General features: G+C 40.5%; 1 protein-coding gene across 2 annotated transcripts in view; it reads right to left on the bottom strand.

Annotated features, from left to right (window-relative positions):
• The window catches only part of CPQ (carboxypeptidase Q), a 159,177-nt gene that overhangs the window by 118,429 nt on the left and 15,694 nt on the right, over window positions 1-25,054 (bottom strand). For both annotated transcript variants that reach the window (XM_065751691.1, XM_065751690.1), the window contains exons 2-3: window positions 20,384-20,838; window positions 9,169-9,376 (exon numbers count right to left, since the gene is read on the bottom strand). In XM_065751691.1, the coding sequence (XP_065607763.1) occupies window positions 9,169-9,376; window positions 20,384-20,810 (635 nt within the window). In that variant the 5' untranslated portion in view covers window positions 20,811-20,838. The remainder of the gene's footprint in view (window positions 1-9,168; window positions 9,377-20,383; window positions 20,839-25,054) is intronic.

Consider the following 25,054-nt stretch of genomic DNA (forward strand, 5'->3'; position numbering starts at 1 on the left):
TTCCCCTTACTACACTGCAAATGAGCACTTTATCTTTGTTTTCTGGTCACTGAGGAGAACAAAAGAAAATATTGCTGTACCCTTTTACCATAGGATATTGTTCAAGAACAACCTCTCCCTGTAAGGTTTCCTACGAACAGTTTTTGCAGCTGCACTGCTGTTAAGTGCTAAGTGTTCATAGACAGCACTGCTTCCTGCTTCTTCCTTCACAATGCAGAATTACTACACCTCCACAGCTACTGCTCAGCTTCCTGCTGCCTTCATGTCCTGCACACTCCTCAAGCCTGAACAAAGTGGCTAGAAGGTGCTGCCTACTTACAAGAAGGCTTTTTAAAGCAGTTCTACAGCATCAAAAGAGTGCGTGTAGAACATCAGGCAGGGGAGAACCAGGCTGATTAGTTTTCCAGTTCCCTCAGAGATCAGTTCTAAACAACCTTGACAAAGACTGCATTCCCTCCCCCTCGAGTGAAAGAAAATAACTCTTTTAGTTTGAAACCCTTTCCCCCAAAGTAGGGTCTGTTGTGATGGGACAAGAGGGAATGGTCTCAAACTAAAAGAGGAATGTTTTAAACTGAATATAAGGAAAACAGTTTTTACAGTAAGGATAGTGAAGCGCTAGAACAGGTTATGAAGAGAGATAATGGCTGCCTCATCCTTGGAGACATCCAATGTCAGGCTGGAAGGGCCAAGCTGTAGGTGCTCCTATCCATTGCAGGGGCTTGGACCAGATGGCCTTTAAGAGTCCCTTCCAACTCAAAAGATTCTATAATTCTATGATCCACAGCCACCACTTTACCCCTGTAAGCATAAAACTCACCTGCTAGAGAGGAGAAAAGCCATCTGAAAACCAGAACGAGGCAATAGTAACAACAGGTTCTCTGTTACCACAATATGGTAATGAGCAAAGAAAGTTTATAGAGTAAAATAAATGAAGGCTTCAGATCCATAAATAATACATGAAAAGTCTTTATATTCAGCCTTTCTGACAACTGCTAGCTCCCTAGAAGCACAATTGGATCACCAGTAGCCAAATTACAGAGCATTGCAAGTGGACAAGAAAAATCCTAGATACCAGCTGAGGACCATTAAATGAAATGGAAAAAAGGTAAATTTAGTGGGTTATTTTTTTCACTCAAGGATTACAGAAATAGTTTGCTTTTACACTCAAACAAATGTCTCGTGTCCCAGACATCCTTTGGAAAACATTACTTCTGGAAACTTAAGTCAGTGAGTTTCTCCCTTTAAAACAGATCTTTCTCCGTGTTTTTCCTTGACAAAAAGGAAATCCAGTTCCACCATTCCATCAAAAAGTTTTCAACAATAATGTTTGATTTCATATACTCATCAGCATCAAGCTGCCACACGTAGCTGACAGGCAGTGATGATCATGGAACCATAGAACGGTTTGGGCTGGAAGGGACCCTTAAGATCACCTAGTTCCACCCCCCTGCTATAGGCAGGGACACCTCCCTCTAGAGCAGGCTGTCATAGCCCCACATCCAGCCTGGCCTTCAATGCTTCTAGGGAGGGGGCATCCACAGCCTCACTGGGCAACCTGTGTGTAGTCACTGTTCTTGAAGGTCAGACCGCCGGGGGCGAGTGATCTCCCACACTAGGGCCACAGCCAAACAGACACCAGTATGGTGATGTAGAAAATGGCAAAATGGCATTTAATGAGGCACTACAGTTCATTATATACATAACCAGCATTGTCTAAGCCCCCTAAGCAGTACGTAGCACATCAGTTTCAGAGCAGGGGAGGTCCTGTCGCGTCACATCCCAGTGCCTCGTCCATGCCTACTACAACACCTGTGCCAGTGTCTCACCACCCTCACAGTAAAGAATTGCTTCCTGATATTTAGTCTAAATCAACCCTCTTCCAGTTTAAAGCCACTCCCCCTTGTACTGCTGCTACAAGCCCTTATAGAAAGTCTCTCCCCAGCTTTCCTAATGATCCCTAAGTTCATTTTCTGTGACATACAGAAAACATGGATTCAGTTCATGTCTCTTAGATTTGACAATCACAAGCAACAACTTGTACCTGTGAAGTGATTCTTCTATCACACAAGATACGCCTGACTGCTATTCCACAAACGATTTAAAATATCATGCAGACTACGTGTCTGTTTTGGGGGTCTCACAAGGTACATCACCACAGCCTTTCAGTGCAAATAGAGACTGAGCTTTTGAAGTGATCCACCTGGAGTGCAAGTTCTGGATTCCATTCTAGTGAAACTAAGCCAGAAGATGCACACCATCAGCGTACACTGCATGGCCCAACTGCTAACACATGCTCTGTCTCTGTTGTTGCACCTAAAGTAATAAAGCTTTAACTGTGCTTTTTTATTATTATTAAACAGTCAGGGGGAAAAATCATTTTAAAATAAGGAAAGGGTAAATTTGATTAGCAATCAGAAGGGGATGAAGATCAAACAACAAATAAAATACTTTTTCTAATCCCAAGTGAACAAGATACAAGAGTATTTCATTGACCAAATTAAGAGGAAAGCAGGCATACAGATGAATTGAAATATATCCCACACCTACTGACTTGAGAGCCCAAGGCCAGTTTAATCCCATCCCTTAATGACTTTAAGCCCAAGGCCAAAATAAAATTGAGAGGACTGAGCAAAACCATAGGAAATTAACTCATATACCATATCTGCTAACAAGCCAAAAGCTAGAATAACTGCAGCTTCCTGAACATACACAGCACTAAGAAAGGGAAAACAAACCTCAAGAGCACCCAAGGTTCTGATGTTCCATGTACACGAAGCCTATGCACTTTGCCAGGGAATGTACATGCCAGCTGCTCTCCAGTCATGCATCCTGCAGGCATCAGCAAATCCCATCCCTGAAGGCAACCAGATACACCACAGAGGCTGCATATCTTCTACAGCCTAGATCATGCAGATACCAGGATGCTATCTCAGGGCAAAAGAAGGGTTTATGAGTGTTGGAAAGTGAAGGAAAAACTTACAAGAACAAATCATACCAAAATCCTATTTCATTTTGTATATATAAAACAATTCCATTATTTTCCTTTCAATGGGTATCAGATACAACAAAAAAAATTAGTTAAATTCAAATGCCCAAGAAAATCTATTTTTTTAATTAAAGGAAATAAGGATGGCCAGTCTCATGCTTCAACAGACGGTGTTACTGAAGAAAGTGGTGGCAAACCTAACTCCTACTTAGTGTGAACATAGATTTATCTGTTCACAGAAATTGCTTTATTAAATACCTAAAAGAAAAATTAAAAGGTAGCAATCAAGGAGTAGTTAGCTGCAGAGCTGCTGAAATTACTTTATGATGCAGGTTAGCTTTTGGAAATGTACTAATAGCTGGTGACCCAGGCCATTTAACACAGAAGAGAGGCAGCCTTGTAGGGCACAGTGACATATCTTACCTGCTTGACTGTGTCACAGAGTCTTATACAAAGAAGAGAATACAGGTCTGCTCAGCTAGATTCATACACAGAGATGGAAGGTTGCTGAGGGACTCTCCTAGAGCTCATGAATAGGATGGACTTATGTCAAGCTGACTCCCTGATTAATAAAGAACTGCTAATGTACAGGCTATAGCCCATTGCTTCTCTGGAGTGCTTACTAGCTGAAATTCAATTTTGTTTCAACACAGCAGTAAAGAAAGACTCCTAAGATGGCAGCAAAATTAAATTTACTGGCACACGTGGTGGAAGGAGGTGCAGAACAGGAGGGAAAGGAGCCTCTGGGACACCTATCATAATCAGAGGGTATAACACTTGAATGAAAACACCCATTTCAAAGGCCAAATGCAACTCCTTGCTAAAAAACAAACAAACAAATTACCCTCAAATACAAGCAGAAGAAATCCTATCAAAACTCCTGTGCTATTCCAGACTTCAGAAAACTTGACAAAAAAGTAGAAGTTGAATGTCTCCACGAAACCCTTACTTTCCTTAGACGCAGAAACCTTCCACAAAACAAGGAAGCTTCACATCTGGAACCAAGGGCAGCAGACCAAGCATTAGCATTAGGAAGAGGTGATGTGGTAAAAAGTCACTGTGCCAGCACATGAGAGCCAAGAAATGACACTGGTGTTGCCAGAGAGATCAAGAAGGGAACAAATTGTTTACAAAGCAGTGAAGAACGAAAAGAAAAGCGGAAGAGGAAATGAAAATGCCAGATACATTTTTGAGGGTACAATGTATATACACAAATGGTATATGTTACCATATACGGCCAAAGCAGATAAAACAAGTGTGGTAAAAAAAAATGGGAAAAAGAAGAGAAAGTTACAGCGTTATGACATTATCTAATCTGTGGCTCTCAAGGAACAGAAAGATGTTGTTACAGTTTCAGATTGATACCAGCATATTGGGCACAGGACAAATGTAATAGAGTGCTTTAACAGCAAACAGATACCTACTGCCTTGCTTATAAGGCATTCTAAAAACTTACAGCTAGGAAGTAAAAGAGTAGGGTCATGGCTACCTTATCACAATCACATTTTCTAACCCTGCTTTGTAAACTGAGTATTTTTGCTATAATGTCCACCACAAAGTGAGAAACACTCATCAGTTCATTGCACACAACAGCAAATGTACATATTACACATGGTAATTTGTACAAGACCATTAATCACAGTACAGTCAAGCTACTAAAGACAAAAAAGTCAACATCCTGGTTTCTGCAAGAAGCCAAATACTATGGATACTGTTGATTAGTTACAATAATATGTGTTATTTCAGAAGGATCATTAAAAGTAGTTCTGGTTCTGTTACTCCTGACATGTAGATTTTAGTGTTTTCACCACCAAATTAACAACACTTTGGAATTTGCTACTGGGAAAAAGGTTGTCATAAACATAACATTTGCAAGGAGGACAAGCAAAATTACTCACTTGTTGCTATGTCTTTCTCTTAAGTATCAGAACTCATTGGTAACATGATACCTATGAAGCAGCAAGAGAACCATTCAATTCTAACACAAAACATTGACAATTTCAAGATCTCTCCTAACATGACAGAACAACTGGACAACATGGTAACACAAGCCATGTAACTACCCTCCTCTCCTAACAGGCCGTAGGCGATTTTATTTCCTAGTCAATTAGCATTTTGTCCTAACCCTAACCCAATTCAGCCCTTGAAACTTGACAACAAATCACTATCAGTGATGAAATGGCAGCAGCACTAACCGAAACAAAGCAATGTTTAAGTTCATTCCTTCCTGCTCTCATTCAGACTCAGTGTGCCCGAGACTCTAAGCAGTTTTATGCCCTTCACAGCTATAGTACCATGCCTTAAAGAAAAATATGCTGCCCACATTACTTCTGCTCAAAGGTTCCCTTCAGGATCCACAGTTTTTGCCCTTGACAGCATGGTAGCTGCTTGCCAGCTCTGGACCAAGGAACAGTCAGTGAGCTGCCAAGTAAGAGAACACTGATTTCATTCACTCTGGGATGTTACCAATTCCATCCTGTCAGTAAACTTTAATAACCTGCCTTAATAAGCCTAAGATGCTAATTTACTAGACTGTACTTGTTTTTAACCTACCAATATTGTTCACGTTGGAAGATCACCTAGAAATCACACCATGAAGGGGTTTTCATTGTTTTAGCCAGCTTAATCTACTGCAAATAGAGTGACAAAAGGCCCTGCTCAAGATAGGTTGCAGTCTGTAAAAATAAAATAAAATAAAATACACACACTAAAAAGCACACTGATATAGCTGATGGAAAACTGTGAAGTTGTGCCCTTCAGTGACCTGAGGAAACTGTGACAGTATTACGGGGACACTTTCTTCTAATATGCTTGCTTTGGAAAATTGCCATAAAACCATTATCAGTTACTCATATATAGGTACTCATGTGGACAAGGGGCACTCCAAAGAGAAGGTTCTGGTCAAGAGAGTAGTAGTGTACAAACTGGAAGACTGCAGGACTTTCTTTTGCAATACTAAGAAGCCTTTCATCAGCTCTCTACCTTTCATCTCTCACCCTTCTAACTTGCTGTTCTCTCCAGCAATGCAGCATTTGCAGTCAATCATTCCAAAAAGCAGCTCCAGCAAGCAGAGCCCCAGACACTGGCGGAGGAGAAGCAGCATATTCCAGCCAAGTCCACAGCACAGCTGAACACTGACAAGGGGACACAAATAGAGAACAGAAGAAAACACAGGAGGAGGAGATGCAGGAGAATCCATACTGCCTGCAGCAATATGCCTCCTGACAGACACGGCACACAGATCTGTGCATCACTGTGTGGCAGAAGTGACAGACCAGGCCTGAATACCACTCTTATTACAGGGAAAAGTAGATTAACCAATTCCTCCTCCCTCACTAAAAGAAATCCCTAAGAGAAGGTAAGTGTAGAAGGGACAGAAAGTACATTTCATGAAAAAAGTGCTTATTGGCAGCATCTAAATTTGAAATTGCTTTTGACACCTCAGCTCACAGCATAGATTAAGTATTCAATGCTTCTAAACAAACTCACATTTGGCAACTACTTCTATCTTCTCATTCAATTCTGAAATAACTGTAATGCAGTCTTCAGATCTCATAAACAGGCTTTACTACCTTGAGCCTCTGCCACTGTTTCTCATCTCTAAAATTTCCGTTACATTTTAGAATATACTTCCTGAAACAGTTTGGCAAACAGAAGATGCAAAAAGTAGCTTTCAAATTAATACCCCTGCAGGGTGCCAGAAAAAAGGACTGGAAAGATCAGAGCTCAGATCATCTTCTGGTTTTCAGACAATCAACAGGTCATAATTACAATGTTCTCTGACGATAACAAATAAGACTATTTTCAAAAGATACTTTTTGTTCATAAAAGTGTCTTTTGAAATATATTCTGCTCTCTGTTCAACAGTATTAGGTTTATTAGAGCATTATTAGTACTAGAAAATATATTGTAAACTGTGACATTTGTGGAGCACTAATATAGTTTGGACAGTAGCTGAACTGAAAATACTGTATTTTCAAGAAAGCAATTTAAGTAGGTAATGTCAGCTTCTTTAGGGGCATATGAAGCATATAAAAATGTTATCAAGCAACAACACCAACAGCTTAGCACATGATCCAATTCAATTAGTCAGCATTACTTCATTTTTCAAACTTTCTGAAGCATCTCAAATGATGAGGTTTGCACAACTCTCATACTGCTCAGATGTGACCTCTTGCTTTATGACTCCAATGGTGGACTCAAGAGTGCTTTCAAATGCTGGTCTCAGCCACGAGAAAGACACAATGCTACACCACTTCTCACTTCCCAGTGAGAAGAACTTCTCCTTCACTTTTATAGCAACAAAACCAAGGAAGAGACATAAAAAAGAAACCGTGCCATTACTCCAACAGGACATGTCTCCAGTGTGGCACACACTCAAGGGTCAGGTTAGCTACAAACAATGATGAATCTTCAGGTAAAGACCTAACAGGCAGCTGTTGGTGGCAACAAATAGCCTGCAGTACTCTGAACACACGTAGGCCAAACATAACAGTATTACAAAATGCAGCACCTTAGAATTTTAAGAGTCTTAGAATTGAGTTGCAAGGGACCCTTCAAAGTCATCTGATCCATCTCCCCTGCAACAAAGAGGGACACCTACAGATAGAGCAGGTTGCTCAGAGTCCTGTCCAGCCAGAGTTTGAATGTCTTCGTGAATGGAGCATCCACATCTCCAGGCAACTGTTAAAATGCTTCACTATCCCTACCATAAAAACCTTTTTCCTTAAATACTCCCTCTTCTACTTCAAAATCATTTCATCTTGTCCCATACTAACAGACCCTGCTAAAGAGTCTGTCCCTTCCTTCTTCCAGCCACCCTTTAGATACTGGAAGGCTGCTATCAGGACTCCCCAGAGCCTTCTCTTCTCCAGCTGATCAGCCCCAGCTCTCTCAGCCTGCCCTTATAGGAGAGATGTTCCATTCCTTGGATCATTTTTGTGCCCCTCCTCTCGATGTGCTCCAACAGGCCCAAGTCTCATACTGCACCGAGGACTCCACATTTGGACACAGTACTCCAGCTGAGGCCTCACCTCACAGAGTAGAGTGGCAGAATCACCTCTCCCACCCTGCTGGCCACCATCATTTGATGCAGCCCAGGATACAGTTGGTTTTCTGGGCTGCAAGGCCACAGTGCTGGCTCACGGACAGTTTGTCATCCACCAGTACCCATGCATCTCTTCAGTGCCACCTCATGTAAGGGGTTTTGTTGCCAGACAGTTAAGCTTTCCCTCTGACATGGCTTTAAGTACGCAGCTGCCTTCCACCACACAGGTTCCTGCTCAGCCTGTAGCTCAAGTTCCAGAGGGTGGGCAGGGAGACGTTTCTGCATCATCCACAGGCCTCAGTTCAGCTCTGAGCCTATGTGATCTCTCATCTCAGCCTGCAGGCTGTTGAACAAAGCCCACTGCAGGCATTAAGCTCACCAATAACTGTGTCACATTTTAAAAATGCTATGTTAATAACAGTGTGTACCTGATGGCTGGACTCTTTATTTTATCTCTGTGCCTCAACTTGTGTTCTTCAGCACAAGTGAGAATTTTAAGTATAAGTTTCCAGAGTCAGAAAAAATCTTCAGATAAAAAAGGAATTCTCTTACCAATCAGAAAACAAAACAAAAGGCTTATTTCAGAAGTAAAACTATGTGATAAGTAGGTAACGTACTAAGACATCTAAAAATACAAGGAAACATGGTTTCAGCCTATAACATTTAAAGAACAGAGTAAGAATTACCAATCTTACTTCTGAAGTGCTCTGAATTAATGGTGTTTGAAGCAGACTACTGTTTCATCTAGTACATGTCAGCCTAGTGCTGGGAAAATTACCAATACAGTAAAAACTATGCACATACACTCCAGTCAAATATACAGCTATCACTCACATGTTGTCACCACAGACATTTGATTCTGATTACTTCAGAATATTCATAGTAGCCTTGAGAATACAGGAAGTTCTTTAAAAATCACACAATTTGGATCAGTAACAAAAAAATGAAAACATTTTGAAAGAATGACAAAGCACAGGGGAAAAGAATATTGTGCAGCCAGTAGTTTCAAAACTGAACACCCACTCATAACTGGCAACATTTAAGTTGTAGAAAACAAAAATGCCCACCCAGAAATGATATATGCAAAGTAAAAGCTGAAACGTGAGATGCGGGGAGGAAATAAAAAAATGTTTACCTAGCAATAGAAAAAGAAGCAATTGATCTAATGAGGGATGCCACTGCTCCAACCTTAGCAGCTTCCACTGCTCCCAGAGATCTGTACCGCACAGTTTCCCCATAACTGATGAAAGGTTGGTTGTAGACAACAATCTTCCCCTTGGCCTCTTGAGCTCTTCTGTGCAATTCATCAAAAGAGGCTACCACTATGACTTCCGCTGTAATTCCTGAAAGAAAGCATTACAGTGATTTTACAGTTTTCTTACAACTCTCCAAAAGCCAGTTTTAAAAGACAGAAAAACATGGGTTGTACAGAATACAAGAAATCAGACACAATTTCTTACTAGCAAAGGAAGAATACGTAAAAAGCTTCACTGGGATGGGTACTAAATAGCTCTAACAGCATCCTGAACTAAGAACACACAGTACCACACTTGAAGGGCATGAGGGAGACATGGAGGGAATTCTGTCCTCTAAATGTGCTTTAATGCCTCATTGCAATCTTTAACAGAATAAAAACATTTGCAAAAGCTGCCTATGGGATTAATAAGAAAGACAGAATTGTTTTGCTACGTTGCCAACCAACTTAGCTTAACATCAGACACATGAAAGCATATATTTATAGACTAAAACACAAAATTATTAAATCCATAAATGAAAAGAAACTAAAGCATTACAGTTTAAAAAAAATGTTGCAGCATGACTAAAAAAAAAAAACTTCATATGTAATTCAGAAGAATACCACAGCTCTACTGAAGTTTTCTGGGAATTTTCCCAGGAGCCCATGTTTCCCAGCTGTAATACAGGAACACAGGCAGGTACTTCTGGAAAACTATTAACACATGCTAAATTACATCCCACCCACTTGTTTGTTTTTAATATTTGTAATAATTTTAAATAGCTACATTATCTTGTTCAGTTAAAAAAAAAAAAAGGAATTCATAGATAATTAGCTTTTTCCAAAGCTAGAGAATGCTTCTATCTTGTCAGAACATTAATTAGGGAGCTCTATTTCATGCCATTTAAAAACTAATTCATTAAAATTATCACTGTGTTTAAAATCTGATTTTGCTGACTGATTACAGAGATAGCAAGGTGGGCTAAGACTTTTCTTCCAAATATAGCATGGATGCCTGGAATTTTAGTCTTGCACATTTCACCTAATAGCCAAAAAATAAATCAGTGAAAATTTAAACACAAATGTCTAGTAAGGATTTGTCGAACTATCAGATTTGAAAAAATAAATGTTTCTCCTTGAAAGTATTTTTTTTTTGTATAAGTTTGACAGAGTTTTTAGCCTTTTATTTAGAACTGTAATACATGAAAAGGACAGAGAAAAATACATGAACATCACCTTTCCTAGTATCTATATCCAGGCTCATGGCTTCTTCAAGATCAAATTATAGTATACTTCAAAACGTTACAGAAACTCACACAAAAAGTCTTCTTTCTTAAGAGTGCACGAGACACCAACTGCTGCAGGAAATGCTAGTGGATTTTAGCTACAGGACTAACCTAGCATGAGAGCTGTAAAAAAATTTAACCAAATAACTATTTAGATTCTTAGCTTTACAAAAAGAGGCACCAAAAACCATAGCAGAGAATCAGCTTCAAATTCTACCTCGCTGTTGTTGGCAAGGAGGTAAGAGTGCTAACAGACTCCACCATCTGTTTCTACTGAACTGGACGTCCCAGTGCCTACTAAGGGGCATCCCTCTGACAGAATCGTTCTGCAGATGGAACTGCCACTGGAAATAGAGCCAGCTACCTGCAAAATCTCATTTTCCACAAGAAAATTCAAGGCCTCAGTAGGTTGATGCTGCAATCTGTGATTTATACCAGCTCTTGTTGCAGCTGAGCTGCTCATCCCAATGTTCCACTTGGGTCATGCAGCACTGCACTGAGAGGACAGACATTGCATTGCTGCTTGTTCCCAAAGCAGCTAAATATCCTTTGACAAAATAAAACAAAGGTTCTTTCTGCAAATTTAACTTAAATGCCTGCACGTTATATGTAAAGCATCAATTACTGAGCATTCCATAACAAAATGTTCGCTGGTATAACTTCTGACTCAATGTCTCATTTGTATTTTAGCCCCATTTGATTCCATTTCAGCCTCAGCGACAAGTACAATGTTTAAATAAATACATGAACACACACATAAAACCCCCTAAGACTTCCAGTGAAAAGGCAGAAATGAAACAAAAAGCCCATCAGTTTCCCTTAAAGGAGAACGAATTGGTCCCTTTGAAAAAGAGAAGTGTCTCACCTCACCAAGCCTTTAACCAAACCAACCAAACCAACCAAACTCTTCTCCTTGCATCTCCCACCACTCCAGTGCCCCACAGCTCTGTTCCTCATCTCTAATGCTCTTCTATTCCTTCCTTATTACTGTATTTACCTGATGCAGAGCTTAGCTGTGTGGTATTGAACAGAAGCATTCAGAAAACCTGTTTAAGGAGGGAGCTGAACTGCCTTCTTACTTAGGCAAAATACAGAGACTATAACCTGCACAGCCCAAGAGATGAAAAACATTTGGGAATTAGCTAAGCAAACTGCGTGAAGTTTAGAAGACAGAATTCTGAACACAACAAATCTGGCTGACAGCTTGGTTCTCACCATGTGAAAGATCATATTTGTTGGGTTGGCCAGTGAGCAGAAGAATCTGCACAGTGCTACAGCTTTCATTTCTCGTATTAAGCAGTAAACTGCACTATGCCATTTCTGAGAACTGAGGTACAGGAAAAATGTTAATGACAGGAACAAGCAATGAACTGAAGTACTACAGTCTTCTGTACACAGAAGTGTATGTTTCTATCTGAACGCTTGGCTAGGCCACAGCGTTGGTCACACTGCCAATCGAAATAAATGGCACTGCATGCATTAGCAAGGTCTGAAACTTTTCACAGGCAGGAGGAAGGTGAGATGGATTACAGTTACTCTTCATTAGCTACAGAAAGTCCAATAATATGTATTTTAAAAAAGCACCCATAACTCAGCCGTCTGTACTGCTGCCATACGTCAGAAGCCTCACTTCTTGGCATGAACAGTCCATCTCCCAGCACCTGCTTACCTGCCAGCAATGATGCTAGAATTAGATTAGTTCAAAGGGCAACTTATTCTCTTCAAGATTAAATGCACCAAATAGTTAAGAAATTTTAGTACCTGGAGTTATGCATCTGTCTGTGTTAGTAACAGGTTTCAAAGAAGAGCAAGAGAAAAGGTAAATCCACCCTATCATCACGTTTTAAGAACTTATGAATTCCTAACAGAACAGTTCAATGGAAACTTCATATAGAATACTGTTGACATTCTTGGCCACACCGGGGCAAGACATGGCAAGATTTTAACTCATCAAGCATCACCAATTTCTGAGATTTGGGAATCCAGCCTTCCTCAGTTTTAAATTATTACCATCCTACAGTTCTTAAATGTATACAAATTTGACCCAGTTAGTTACTATCAGATGCTGTATTAAAAAAAAGAATTTAGCTAAGTCAGAAAGAAGCATCATTTGCATCCCGTTTATTCTTACCATGTAGTACACCTGCTGATCACTCAACTAATGCCGATATTACTTTCTTTTTTAATTTTCTCAGATTTCTCCATTTCCACTACAATCCACTCACAAAACTGCTGAAGGAACCAGGAACCTGCTGCAAGGTATGTTGAATTCCAGGCTGATTATACCTATTATAAGGTAGAACTCTCAAGCTTTTGTGACTAGATGATTCGAGTTATACTTCCAGAGCTGGAGGGGAAATCATTGGGTCAGAAGATTTTTGGTAGAAGAGTGAAAAGGCAAATTTAGTGTTTAAAAATAAACAGGGTAAGGGACTTGCCAAGATATACTATCAAGGGTTAGCATCCTCTAAAATCAGCCCAGAAAACATTTTTCCCCTCAACTACATCTTAACTCTTCAAGGTTTGACCTTTATTTTAAGGTCTGAGGTCTTTTTTCTTCCTGAATTCATGCCACATCAACCACAATACGACCCTGCTCCAGACCAGTTTGTTTTGTGCTTTAGGAGAAGAAAGAACTCTTTTTCTCTTTTGTGCACATTTGCCAGGGCACAGAAGGAGAAGGGCAAAGACCTCTGCTTTTTTTGGTGCATTTTCTAAAGTAAACAAAAGTGAAACTATTCTGCAGAGTCACTCAATGCACAGTGTACTTAAGCTCGTCATATTGAATGTACAGGAGAAGACTTTCTTGGATTCATGGGAAAAGGAAAGGATTACACAAAGTTATCACTTAGCAAGGGGGCCTGTGCCAAACGCTTTCCAATGGAACAGCTTTCAATGAAAAATTAACTAGTATATGCAATTCTGTAAATTGTAAGCTATGAATAAGAGCTAGCACCCATCACATTTGTATATATTTTTGTAGGAACGTTGCTTTTGAGCTTGCTCCAGGAAGTAGCTCAGCCTGCCCCAAAGGTTCCAGAGAATTCAGCAAGATTTTCAGAAAAACAAACCCAAATTCTAGGTCCACTCATCAAACTAAGGTTTGGGGTCTGACTAAAGTAAATGAAAGATTCACATCATCACATTCCTCCCTCTCTCAAAAGCTATTAGCACTGACTGAAAACTTAAAATACTTTTGACTCCAAGCAACATCTTTGCTCTAACACCACATACCAATGTGTTGAAAACAATTATAATACGAAGAAAAGAGCAAATATTTTAACTAAAATTATGAAATGAAGAAGAGTGGTATTATCGGGAAATATTACTTTGTAAAATATGAATATGCTTTTGGAAAATGTGATCTCACCAACTCGGTGGAGCACAAAATAGAATTACTTCACAAAACTAAAATTACATAGGAGATTATCCAAAAGGATGAGGCTCTTCAGTTCTTTTGCACAGCACAGAGACTAAATGTATTACTCAGTCCTTTAAGAAGACAGGGAGAAAAATAAACAGTATATAATAGTTATGTTTTCAACAACTATGTCTACAATTTCCAGCAAGTACTGGACCTTACCACAGCAGCTTGGTTTCAGTAACATGTAGCCTACTGTGCAGTAGTAAATCCTGCAGCAAGAAGGCTGCATTTGATGCCCAGCACGATGCCCTGAGAGCCAGCAGAGAAAGGCAGTGGATGCACAAAGTGCTGTTTCAGCAGCACTGCAGCTGATGCTCCCAGGACAGCCCTAAAAAGGACATGAGCTTGCTATGCATCCTACAGAGTCAGGCATCAGAAAACAGGACCCAGAAAGACCAGCTGCTGAACATGCCCATGTCCAAGTCAGCAAGAAGCACTGAGAGCAACCCTTCCATTATAAGAGAGATGCCAGTCATGGCAGGCTGCTCCTTGGGAGTGAAGTGGCAGCACCTCACTGTGCACACATCTCCCAAGCATTCAGAAAACCACACACCATTAGTGTGAAGTAGGAGCTTCAGCCTGAGCTTCCCAGTTGCCAGGAAAGCACCTTAAGTTCAGTGACACCGTAAAGAGTCATGATCTGACGAGTAATTTCTCTGCTGCTACTATTCTGTACAGTTGATGTGCATATCCATTACACCAGGGACTAGAACCCACATCCTTTCCAGACAGCATCTTCACCCCAAACCACAGAGATAAATCTCACATCCTGTTCCATCTCACATCCTCTAAATCTTCAAAATGCCACCAGTCTAACTTCTGTCCCAGATGCCAAGCCACTGAACACCACAGAACCAAAAGTCCTTAATGAATAAAAGCTTTTACATTCCAAGAAAAACAGCAGCATTATTATCACAGTCTTGTTCTAAGAAATGACTAAAGCAATCCAGGCATCCACAACTTAGTCTCATGGTCTCCAAACATGAATCAATTGCACCCTATGCACTGAAAAGCAGGGATCCACAGAAGGTAGGAGAGCTTCGTCTTGCACCTTTCTCTCAAGCTTCAGACTCTTGCTCACATCACCAAACCCTTGATCAGAATGGGTACTCAAGCCCATTCCTTCTCCTTGGAGATCAGTGGTCACCTAATTTCTCTGCCACACATTAGAAACACCTTTTTCACCAGCCTTCTGTTAATCCACTTGAGTTTCCTAATCCATTTCACCACTGAGAACTGAAACCAGAAGGTCAGCATTAGGAGAAAATACATCAGACAGGACTGAGGTCAGATGACTACTTTCAGCAGCACCCCTGGCTTAAAAAGACTGAGCCTAAAGCAACTATACACTCCTTCAACAGCTTCAGGACACATTATCATCCCTGTTTTATAAATAGCATTCTGGAATTAAATTCTTATTTTGTAAGTGACAAAACTCCCACTATTTTCTGTAAGAGCAGGACTGGACCAAATGTTGTTGATAGTTAAACAAAAAATCCCACAACTCCCAACAAATAAACTAGGAAAAAGTCTGCCAATACATCATTTTTACATTCACATAATTTCAGTTTCACTGCTACAAACAGTACAGAGAAACCAGAGGACATTCCTTTCTAGGGGAGGCACTTAGGGCAGGATGCATTCTGGGGTTTATTCTCCTTGTCAGTATTTCTTTAAAATTAAATGTCAGGGTCAGACAACCAACAGGAAAAATAAAGTGCAATTCAAAACACATGAAAAAAAATATGATTTATTTGATACTTTATGATCAAGCATCTGCTAAACTACCATTTTTCCTCAATTATGGGATCCTCAAAGCAACAGTTATATTTGTTTTCCTCAAAATTCTGGGGATATAATCAGCACTACCAGAAATCAACACAACCTCTCTCTATATATCTGCATGTTTTGCCAATGCTGAAACACTGGAAATGAGACAAGGACATTGACTAAATATGGTAAACCTCCAGTTTCTCAGCCCCCTAAACTGAGCATTTTCTAACATTTAATCCCGTTTGTAACCTAGGAATACGTTTCACTGAGGTGGTAACCATTTTCAGTCTATGCTGACTTCTAGAAATCCAGGTCACTCTGCATTTCATGTTTCTCTTCTCCCCAACTGTATGACAAGCACAGAAGTTACTCCCTCACTGTAACAAGATCAAAGGAGGAAAAAACTTCCTTTTTGACCCAACAACTTCAAATCTTGGGATACATTAAAAGGGAACAGAGGTGTTTTTTGTGTTTTGTTTTGTTTTCTCTTAAATAAAAATTCTAATCATTCCTGCCCTGCCCTTTTTGTTGTACAAATCAGTCTGAATCTGGAAATTTGACATCTTGGCACAATGCCCAGTCCTGAAAAAGAAGATACAGAAGATACATGCATTTTATCTACGAGATTACAAGGTACCGAGAAGCCTCCTGCACATCATCAGAACTGTCTCAGCCTCCAGTGAGCCAAGCAGCTTGGTGCCAAACTCATATCTGGGCCAAAGTGGACAAATCCAGGCAAATCCAAGAAATGGGAAAAGTTCTGTCTACGTCCCGTATGGCTTTTAGTCCCAAAGGCCTGGGTTAGATAGAAGACCGGCAGGAAGTAAAACACTCCTTTTATCCAGAGTCAACACTGGCTCAAAGTCCAAGGCTAAAATACTACTACTGCTGAGGGCTTCCTGATTCTTTCCCCAAATACTGTGGATTTTTTTCCATGTATTTGCAGCATACACTCAAATGGAAAGTGAGCAAATGTAGCACGTGCTCTGGTTATTTGGTCACTCTTAGGAAAGATGGGTTTGAATTTCCATTGACAGAAGGGAAAATGAACTCTCTCTTTCCAGCATCCAAATCCAGGTTTCTAACCACTGTTACGGTACTGTCATTTCAATAAAGAGCCCTTCACACTGCTAGCCCTGGGAGCAGAGCTCCAGGAAGAGCTTGATGGGCACACAGGGACTGTGGAGTCCAACATGAAACATTCAACACTCATGAAGAGCAGCTGCTTTTAATCCTTCTGCCAATGTTTCTTACTTTCTTAGCTCATCAACTCTCATGACTGGTGGCACATAATGGAACACGAGGAATACAGAACATGCCTGAGAGGATGCAAAAGCAAGAAACAGCCTCTCATGCCTACCATTGAGCAAGGGGAGTAACCCCCTCTTGCCTTCACATTGACTCTGACAAGAGTTCAGCAGTGCTGTCCTCTGGACATCAGCAGGGATAAGCAGTGCCAAGGAAGGGCTCTGTCAAGGCTTTACAGACAGCACTTTGTAAATTGAGGTGTTTGAAACATACCCCCATGGGAATACAGGGATTTAAACACACAACCACCACTAAGCTAACCCCTAACACCTTTGGGATTACCTGTCCTGTCCACAGAGCACAGGCACTAATGGCCAGACCCACAGAGCTGCTATCTTACAGCCAATGCTCAGCATCCCTCTGGCACAACCACATGTGGCTGATCTGCATGATCTCACTCAGTGCAGCAACAGCAGTGCTATGCCAGCAGAATCAGCACTAAAGTTCTTGTATCAAGTTGCACTATTTTGATTACAAGATGACTCACGTTCCCACAGATTCTTGGCTAAAACAAGAGAAATCAGATATTCCCTGACTGAGGGAAATGGTTCAAATATTTTAAATGCACTCTATGGCAACCGCCTATCTCTGTTTCTCAAGAACAGGGCAGAGTGACAATCGCTGGTTGAAGCAGAAGGATATTGGGGTTCATGGGTTCATAGGTTCATTAGGTTGGAAAGGACCTACAAGATCATCTAGTCCAACCATCCTCCTAACACCATCCCTACCCAACTACTAAATCAAATCCCTTAGCACCTCATCTAAACGCTTCTTGAACAGCGCTAGGGATGGTGCCTCAACCACCTCCCTAGGCAGGCCATTCCAGTGCCTGACCACTCTTTCAGAGAAAAAATGTTTCCTCAGGTCTAATCTAAATCTTCCCCGGCGCAACTTGTGGCCATTCCCTCTCGTCCTGTCATTATTTATCAGGGAGAAGAGGCCCACCCCCTCCTCACCACAACCCCCCTTCAGGAAGTGGTAGAGTGCAATAAGGTCTCCTCTGAGCCTCCTCTTCTCCAGACTAAACAGTCCCAGCTCCCTCAGCCGCTCCTCATAAGACTTGTGCTCCAGACCCCTCACCAGTTTTGTTGCCCTTCTCTGAACACGCTCCAGGGCCTCAATGTCCTTCTTGTAGTGAGGGGCCCAAAACTGAACACAGTACTTGAGGTGCGGCCGCACCAGAGCTGAGTACAGGGGGATGATCACCTCCCTGCAATAAACTCCTCAGAAGCAATGAAGCAGTGGTTTTAAAAAGCTACATACATGATCTTCACTCCATATTTAAGATGAGGTGTGTTTTAGGGCCCTTCTGAGCAGCACACCTCCCAGCTCTCAGCCATGGAGGCCAGAGGCTTCCTTTGGCCTTCCTGTCAGTTTGTGGCCACTCAGTCCCCAGAGCAGGAGCCGAGGGCTCACCAGGGCTGGCAATCCTGTGGGTATGGCAACCTGCTACAGCTCACACACAGCGAGACAAGGACAGAAGAAACCTGAAGAGCCATGAACAATAGGGCAGATTTGAAGTGAAAAATAAGTAATTTCTGCCAGGGGACTCCACCACACGTAAGAAGTTGTCTGCTCTTTGGGAGAGAGTTGACTGCCATGCAGCTTTCTCACACCAATATGTACATCTCTTCAGAAACATGGCTGATCTTGAAGGAAAGTAAAAAGGTGAGGAAGAGAGATTATGCTGTATTTCTAGCATCCGACAGTAGAAACCCGCACTGAATTAACATAACCTTCAATCATTAGAACAACAAGATGCTTAAAAACAAAGAATGAAGGATCCCGTTAGCCACTATAGCACTGTTAAAATGTATAGATTTTGCATCTTTCTAAACGGAAAAAATGAAACAAAAAAAAGTGCAAACCCAGGCAAGTGCAAGTGAATGCACAGCTGAGGGAGGGCAGCAGCAAGGAGACTTCCCAGAATGCGAAAACGTTCACCAAGATTAAACTGCAGGTTCTCTTTACACGTTCAGTAACACTTGCCTAACGCCAAAACACCATTTTAATTTTAGCCTGCTTTTGAGGAAGCCTGGAATAGGAATGAAGAGGATATCAAGTAAGCTGTAGGTTTAACCTCTGCTGTAAATATTCTATAAAAACACTGAGCCTCAGACATAAGATACACAGATATTAATGGTTTCAGTTGTTTTGCATTTTAGGCACATTTACCTCGGTAAGGCATAAATCTCACCAACAAAACTTACAGCAGCACTTTCTCAGAACGAGTAAGATTTACTCCAAACATATCTTAAATGTCCCCATTTCATTTTGTCATATTTTGTAGGGCTACGCATTGTTTCCTAAACAAAACAGCTTATATGCATAATTTGTTTCATTTCAAGCAGAAAGCTTGCTATCAGAAAAAAATGGACAATTTATAAGAAAATTATGAATATAATGCTATCTTTTATGTGCTAAATTTATTTTCTTATAAAGGAGCATTATATCATTTGAAGCTGACTAGGAATAAGTCTACTGTAATTTATGCAGAACAGCCACAGAAGGTTCTACACAGCAATCCTGGGAAAGACCCACACTCACATGTACTAAAAGACAATCTTACAAGTTGGTTCATTAGCAAGCAAGATAATGTCTGAGGGCTGAAAAAAACTGCTTTTTGCTGAGCCCTAAAGATCATTCTTGTTCCTAAGTAGCGTATTATGTATGATCGGCTAAAAGACAACACACCTTTCAGCAGCACATGCCAAAAACACATCCACGCAAGCCTGAGACAGCAAGTGGAAAGGAGAAGGAGGAAGTGGGATGAAGGAAGGCAAACAGACACCAGTTGCCTTGTTTAGCAAGGGGCTGACACTTTGCAATCTCAGCACGAGATTCTCCTCCTCTTTCTGACATTTTTTTTTTCTTGCCAGAGTGGAGCACAGAGCTTGTCAGGGCAAAGTATGTAAAGAAGAGCAGCAATCAGTTGTAAGGCTCAGCACCCCACATTGAAGTGTTTTCTCTGCCCCCACCATCCTTCCCCTCCCCCCCAAAAAAGGAATGGCCAGATAAGCCCAGATCACAAGGTCAAGGTCACCCACCATCCTCAGAGGAGAAGCAGAATGTTAGCCAACAAGTTCTTGTGTTAAAGAAAAAGATATGGGTATAAGGGTCAGGCATCAGTTGGAATTTTACAGCTCCATTCAATCAAACTGAAGAAAATCAAACTGCACCACAACCACATCAGGCATGGAAGTACTGGTAAATTAGCATCTTGTCTTGCAGAACAATGCTAACAGGAATTAAACTTTAGTTCTTCCACTGAGAGAAAACATTGCTGGAGGTACAATACAGTTTGGCATTAGAAAACAAGCATTACCTTCTGGAGGAGTTGCAACACTGCTCCCAAGTCCCAAAACGGCAATGCTGTGATTCCTCGGTTCCAGCATCATCGCAAGCTCTTCTCCTCTTTCCCAGTGAGGCACTTTCACAGGCTCCAGGTGCACATTTTCCAGCCCATCTTTCAGCAGGGCACTGTACATATACTTGATGGCTGCATCTAGATTTTTTGAACCACTTAGTCTAGGTCCTATGGTATCAGCAAAAACAGCTAATCTGTCATAAGATCTGTTCTGAGCTTTTCCATATACAGCAAGATCAATAATAGCTTTAGCAATATCGTAATAGTCAGCTATCTCATTTCTAATGTCTTCAAATGTTTTTGGGTAATTGCCATCTCTGCTCAAAGATTTGCCAGCATATTGTGGCAATAAATTCATGAAAAATATTAAGAATAGGTATTTCATTCTTTCTCTTTTCTTCTCCACAGATGGCCTGTTGGAAGAGAGAAAAAGAATATACAAAATTACACTTATCAGCAATAGTCTCTCTTGTTATTTGGATTGGCAGACAAACCACAATGAAAAGTAATCAGTTTATCATGAAAATGCTTTGATCAGAACTGTCAGGAAAGTAAAATCAGCTTGAAGACACAATTATTGAAAGCAAATGAAAAAGATAATTAGACAACTGGACACAGTCTTTGTTGTGGTCTTCAGAAATGCTTGTGGAATGCAGCATCGCTTTAAACAATCCTATCCTTCACTGAACAAAAACCCTGAGCTGTTCCCATCCAATAGGAGTTCCATGACTCCTTTCTGCCAGAAGCAAGACTTGCCAGAAGAGCTGAATTCAAGTCTTCACACAAAACATCTGGACAAAAATATTTCTTAAACCATTCATGAATAAAACGGCTTCTTAATCTCCATCTTCATAATCAGGAAGGCACTTTCTCTCGTGCTAGAAATACGTCAGAGCAACTCGGGTCCAACAAGTCCACAAAGAAAGTATTAACTTCTTAGCTGCATAAACTCGCGATTACCAGAGAAACCAATGTTTTATTAACAGGTTTATCAGTTAAGGAGCAGCACAGCAGAGAGGTGTAGTGCCAGAGGCGTTGATTCTCAGCTAAGTACAAAAGTAAGCTGCTTTAACCTCACAGTGTTTCTCTTTGATCTTCAAAAGTTTTCATTTTTAAGACTTCTTTAAAATGTTCGACACTGTAAAAAAAGATGTGTTGTCTATATACTGTTAATTGAACTTACAAAGAAGCCTCTGAAATCAGCTGGAGTAGTTGCAAAGCTCTTTTGTAGAACAGAAAGCATGAGTATACAAATGAAAAATAGGAAGGTCCTCACTGATATATGCAAAAGGAAATGGAATTGCTTCATTTTCCTTTGAAATTAAATTAGGCTGAAATATGAATGATAAATATTTGTCTTCAACACTAAATACCTACAAACGAGCATTAAAAAACAAGGCTATTAAATCAGCCTATCCCTGCAGCTATGAAGCAACTTAAAAAATAGTGATGTGACAGTTGCTAGCAGGCCAAAAACATCTCGATCCAGCACTCTTGCCATTCTCACGGACATTCAAGGACACACTGCCTGTCTGTTTTTTCAAAACAAGTGAAATTTGCCCCCAAAATATAGTAAAACTAACATCAACCTATTCTACAAAAGATGTTCTCTATGAACAACAAATAACTAATTAGTTAGATCATACGGATAAAATACAGGTAAAGCAGATCTGTACAGCAAAAGTATAACCCAAAGGTTTTATCATTACATTTCCAAGTTATGTCTATTTGTATTTATTTAGTACTTCTTGAAGAGTTATACTCTTCATTTTATAACCACTGACAAATTACAGTAATACACTTGCTTAGTGGGTTTGGTTCATAATGTTATGGGCATACAGAGAGCCAGTACAAAGGTGGAAAGCTGTGAGTGCAGAAGTATGTATACATGTATTTGCATGTAGTGCATCCACGTATGATACTGTCACATACAAAAAGAAAATGGTTAATTTTTAGAGCATTGCACACATCAGGACCTTTAACTTCAGGGTACAAATTCTCACCATTTTGTGGAAGAGGCAAGTTTCACAACAGCCAAGTAACTTTGTAAAACAAACTGTCAGAAGGGACCAGAATATTTATCTACTTTGACCACCAGAGAACAATGATTACAGAGAATGTCTGAATTAATTCCTACTACCAAAAGCCACAGAGCAAACCAGAACCTGAGGGAGCAGAAGTGAGGTTACAGCAGTTGTGTATCCCTGGAAGTGTATAACACAACTTTATTGAAATCTTTTGCTGGCTTCACTCTGAATGAGATAAGCTAAGAAATTACTTTTCCATCTACACTTGTTACAATGAAACACAAATAGCTGAACTCATTTTCTTACCACCTTCACTCTGGATTATTTTCCAGCATTTGCTAAAAATAAATAAGGAAGCCTCTGAAACAATGCAGGTATCTCAACATACAATGAATGCTGACATCACATCTAATAGATGTCTTGTCTCATTTCCTCTCCTGTCCTCTATTAGCTTCAGTGTATTTATGTTTCCATCTAGAAATCTCTGGCTTATTGTAAGTTTCAGGAACTATTTCTCTGACTTTCCCTCATTCAAGAAACGTTAAGGAAAACAACAATCTAGGAAATTGAAACCTAGATTTGGTAGTTTGCACAATTTCCCCTTCTGGTTTGGTCTTTTTTTTTTTCACCTTACTTTTTCAAAGAAGCTTTCCCATGACAGAGCATTCTAGGAGAACAGCATTATCAACTGCACTAAAGAGCCTAGCTGTGCTGAGAGTGGAAGCTAAATGCTCATCCTTCCTATATATCCTCCCAAAATTTTGAAGCATAACCTCTGGGAAGTCAAGAAAGTGCATATCACAGAATGGTCAGGTTGGGAGGGATCTCTGGAGGTCCATCTGGTAGAAAAAAAACCTGAAGAGTTTATATCCATCCACTGCAGCATTCCAGTCTTCTCCGTGATCTCAACAGGACCAGAGGCCCACATATGCTCACAGTTCTCTAATTCCTTGAGTTTATTCCCCACACTGTATGTATTAGCATACAGACACTTAGAAGCACAGATTGGCAATGGAAGAGGCAGCCTACCCACAGCATCTTTCTGAGAGCTGTCTGACCAGCTTCCAGGGAGGGTGGAAGACCCACCAGGGATACATTATAAGACACCATCTTAAATGCCAGCTGGTGCAATAAGACAGTTTTGTAGAATGAAAACACTGAAAGAAGGAAAGGATTAAATCACATTTCCAGAACTCATAAATCACCAGAGGAGAAAAAAATAAAACAAAAAGACAAATTCCTTGGAGTCGTGAAGCCCAGCTTATAGGCTAATCAATGCAAACCACCAGCTCTCCTATCATAGGCCTTTGAGGGTCTCTCATAAAGAGCAAGTTCAACAGCAACTTGAGAAATGGATGAATATTAAACTGTTCTCTTTAACTATTCAAATGTCTCCTAAACTTGAGACCACGGCAGTAAAACATTCCCGACAGTGAATGCCGTTTACCCGAAAGAACAGAAATTACCTGTGATTTCATCTGTGAACAATAAATCCACCACAAAGATCTCCTCTCTCACTCTAAGACACAAGGCAAAGGTCTGACAAAAGCAGGAGCAGAAGACTCTGGGGTTATCTCAGGATACTGACAGAGAACTCTAAAAAGCCTGTTACAGTCTGAGCTACTGTTTATTTGTGGTTATAGTACACAGAATTTTTATTGCTAAGCTCTGTACTTTCCCCACGCTTCTTCCCTTTGGACTAGTTAATTACACATTCACAGATATCTTCTGCTAGAGACATCAGCAATTTTCTCAGGGCGACCATGCTCATCCCTTGATTTTTGCTAGGCTCATCATTCACAAGGGAGCAAGGAAGGCAATCTGATTTCTGACATAAAGCAAATTCTTGACAAGTAGAGTAAGACCATTTTAAAACATAAGATTTGGGCTTTTGTTTGTTTAAGGGCTTGAAAATCTACCAGACAACACTGATGCACTTAAGTTGTTGAAAGGAAAAGACGGGAAATTTTAATTACAACTTAAGACCTCAAAGAGCCCCCAGCTACCAACTTGATGCATTTTTTTCAGTGGAGAAATGAAACCACAGTTATCACATTCTCCTTAACTAAGAAATGTTTGTTTTGTTGTTGGGGTTTTTTTTGCTCTTTCTTCCCTCATTCAAAACCAGCAGCATCCTTGCTCCAGAGACTGCTCCAGAGGATATGCATTTCAGAGCCACACTTCTTCCCTGAATTTCCCACTGAACACTGAGAACAGATCTGTCCACAGCCTTTGAGGATGCAGCCAGTAGTATTTCACTACCTCCCACTGCCCGGTGGCAGAGCATGTAACCAATTTCAAATCTTGAGCAAAGACACAAGGATAGAACCATAAAGATCCTTCCCTCCTTGAATAGTGCAGCAAAATCCAGCCAAATCATTTCTTGCTGGGTAAAGTAATGCCATACTCTCTTGGACAGCAATACAGCAATCACACCTCTGCTAATTCAGAGGGAAGAGTACATTTGTTGTCACAGTCTCTGCAAACCCTTCTTAAAAAGGATTCCTGAATGCTGGTAAATTAAGCAAGAAGTAGGAAGCACCACTGCTCCTCCTGACATTTTGAGCAGAATCAACAGTCATTCACAGTCTGGACGCTGCAT

Source organism: Cyrtonyx montezumae, unplaced genomic scaffold (genome assembly GCF_038088225.1).
Source record: "Cyrtonyx montezumae isolate F1298 unplaced genomic scaffold, pur_monq_1.0 scaffold_8, whole genome shotgun sequence".
Taxonomy (NCBI): Eukaryota; Metazoa; Chordata; class Aves; order Galliformes; family Odontophoridae; genus Cyrtonyx; species Cyrtonyx montezumae.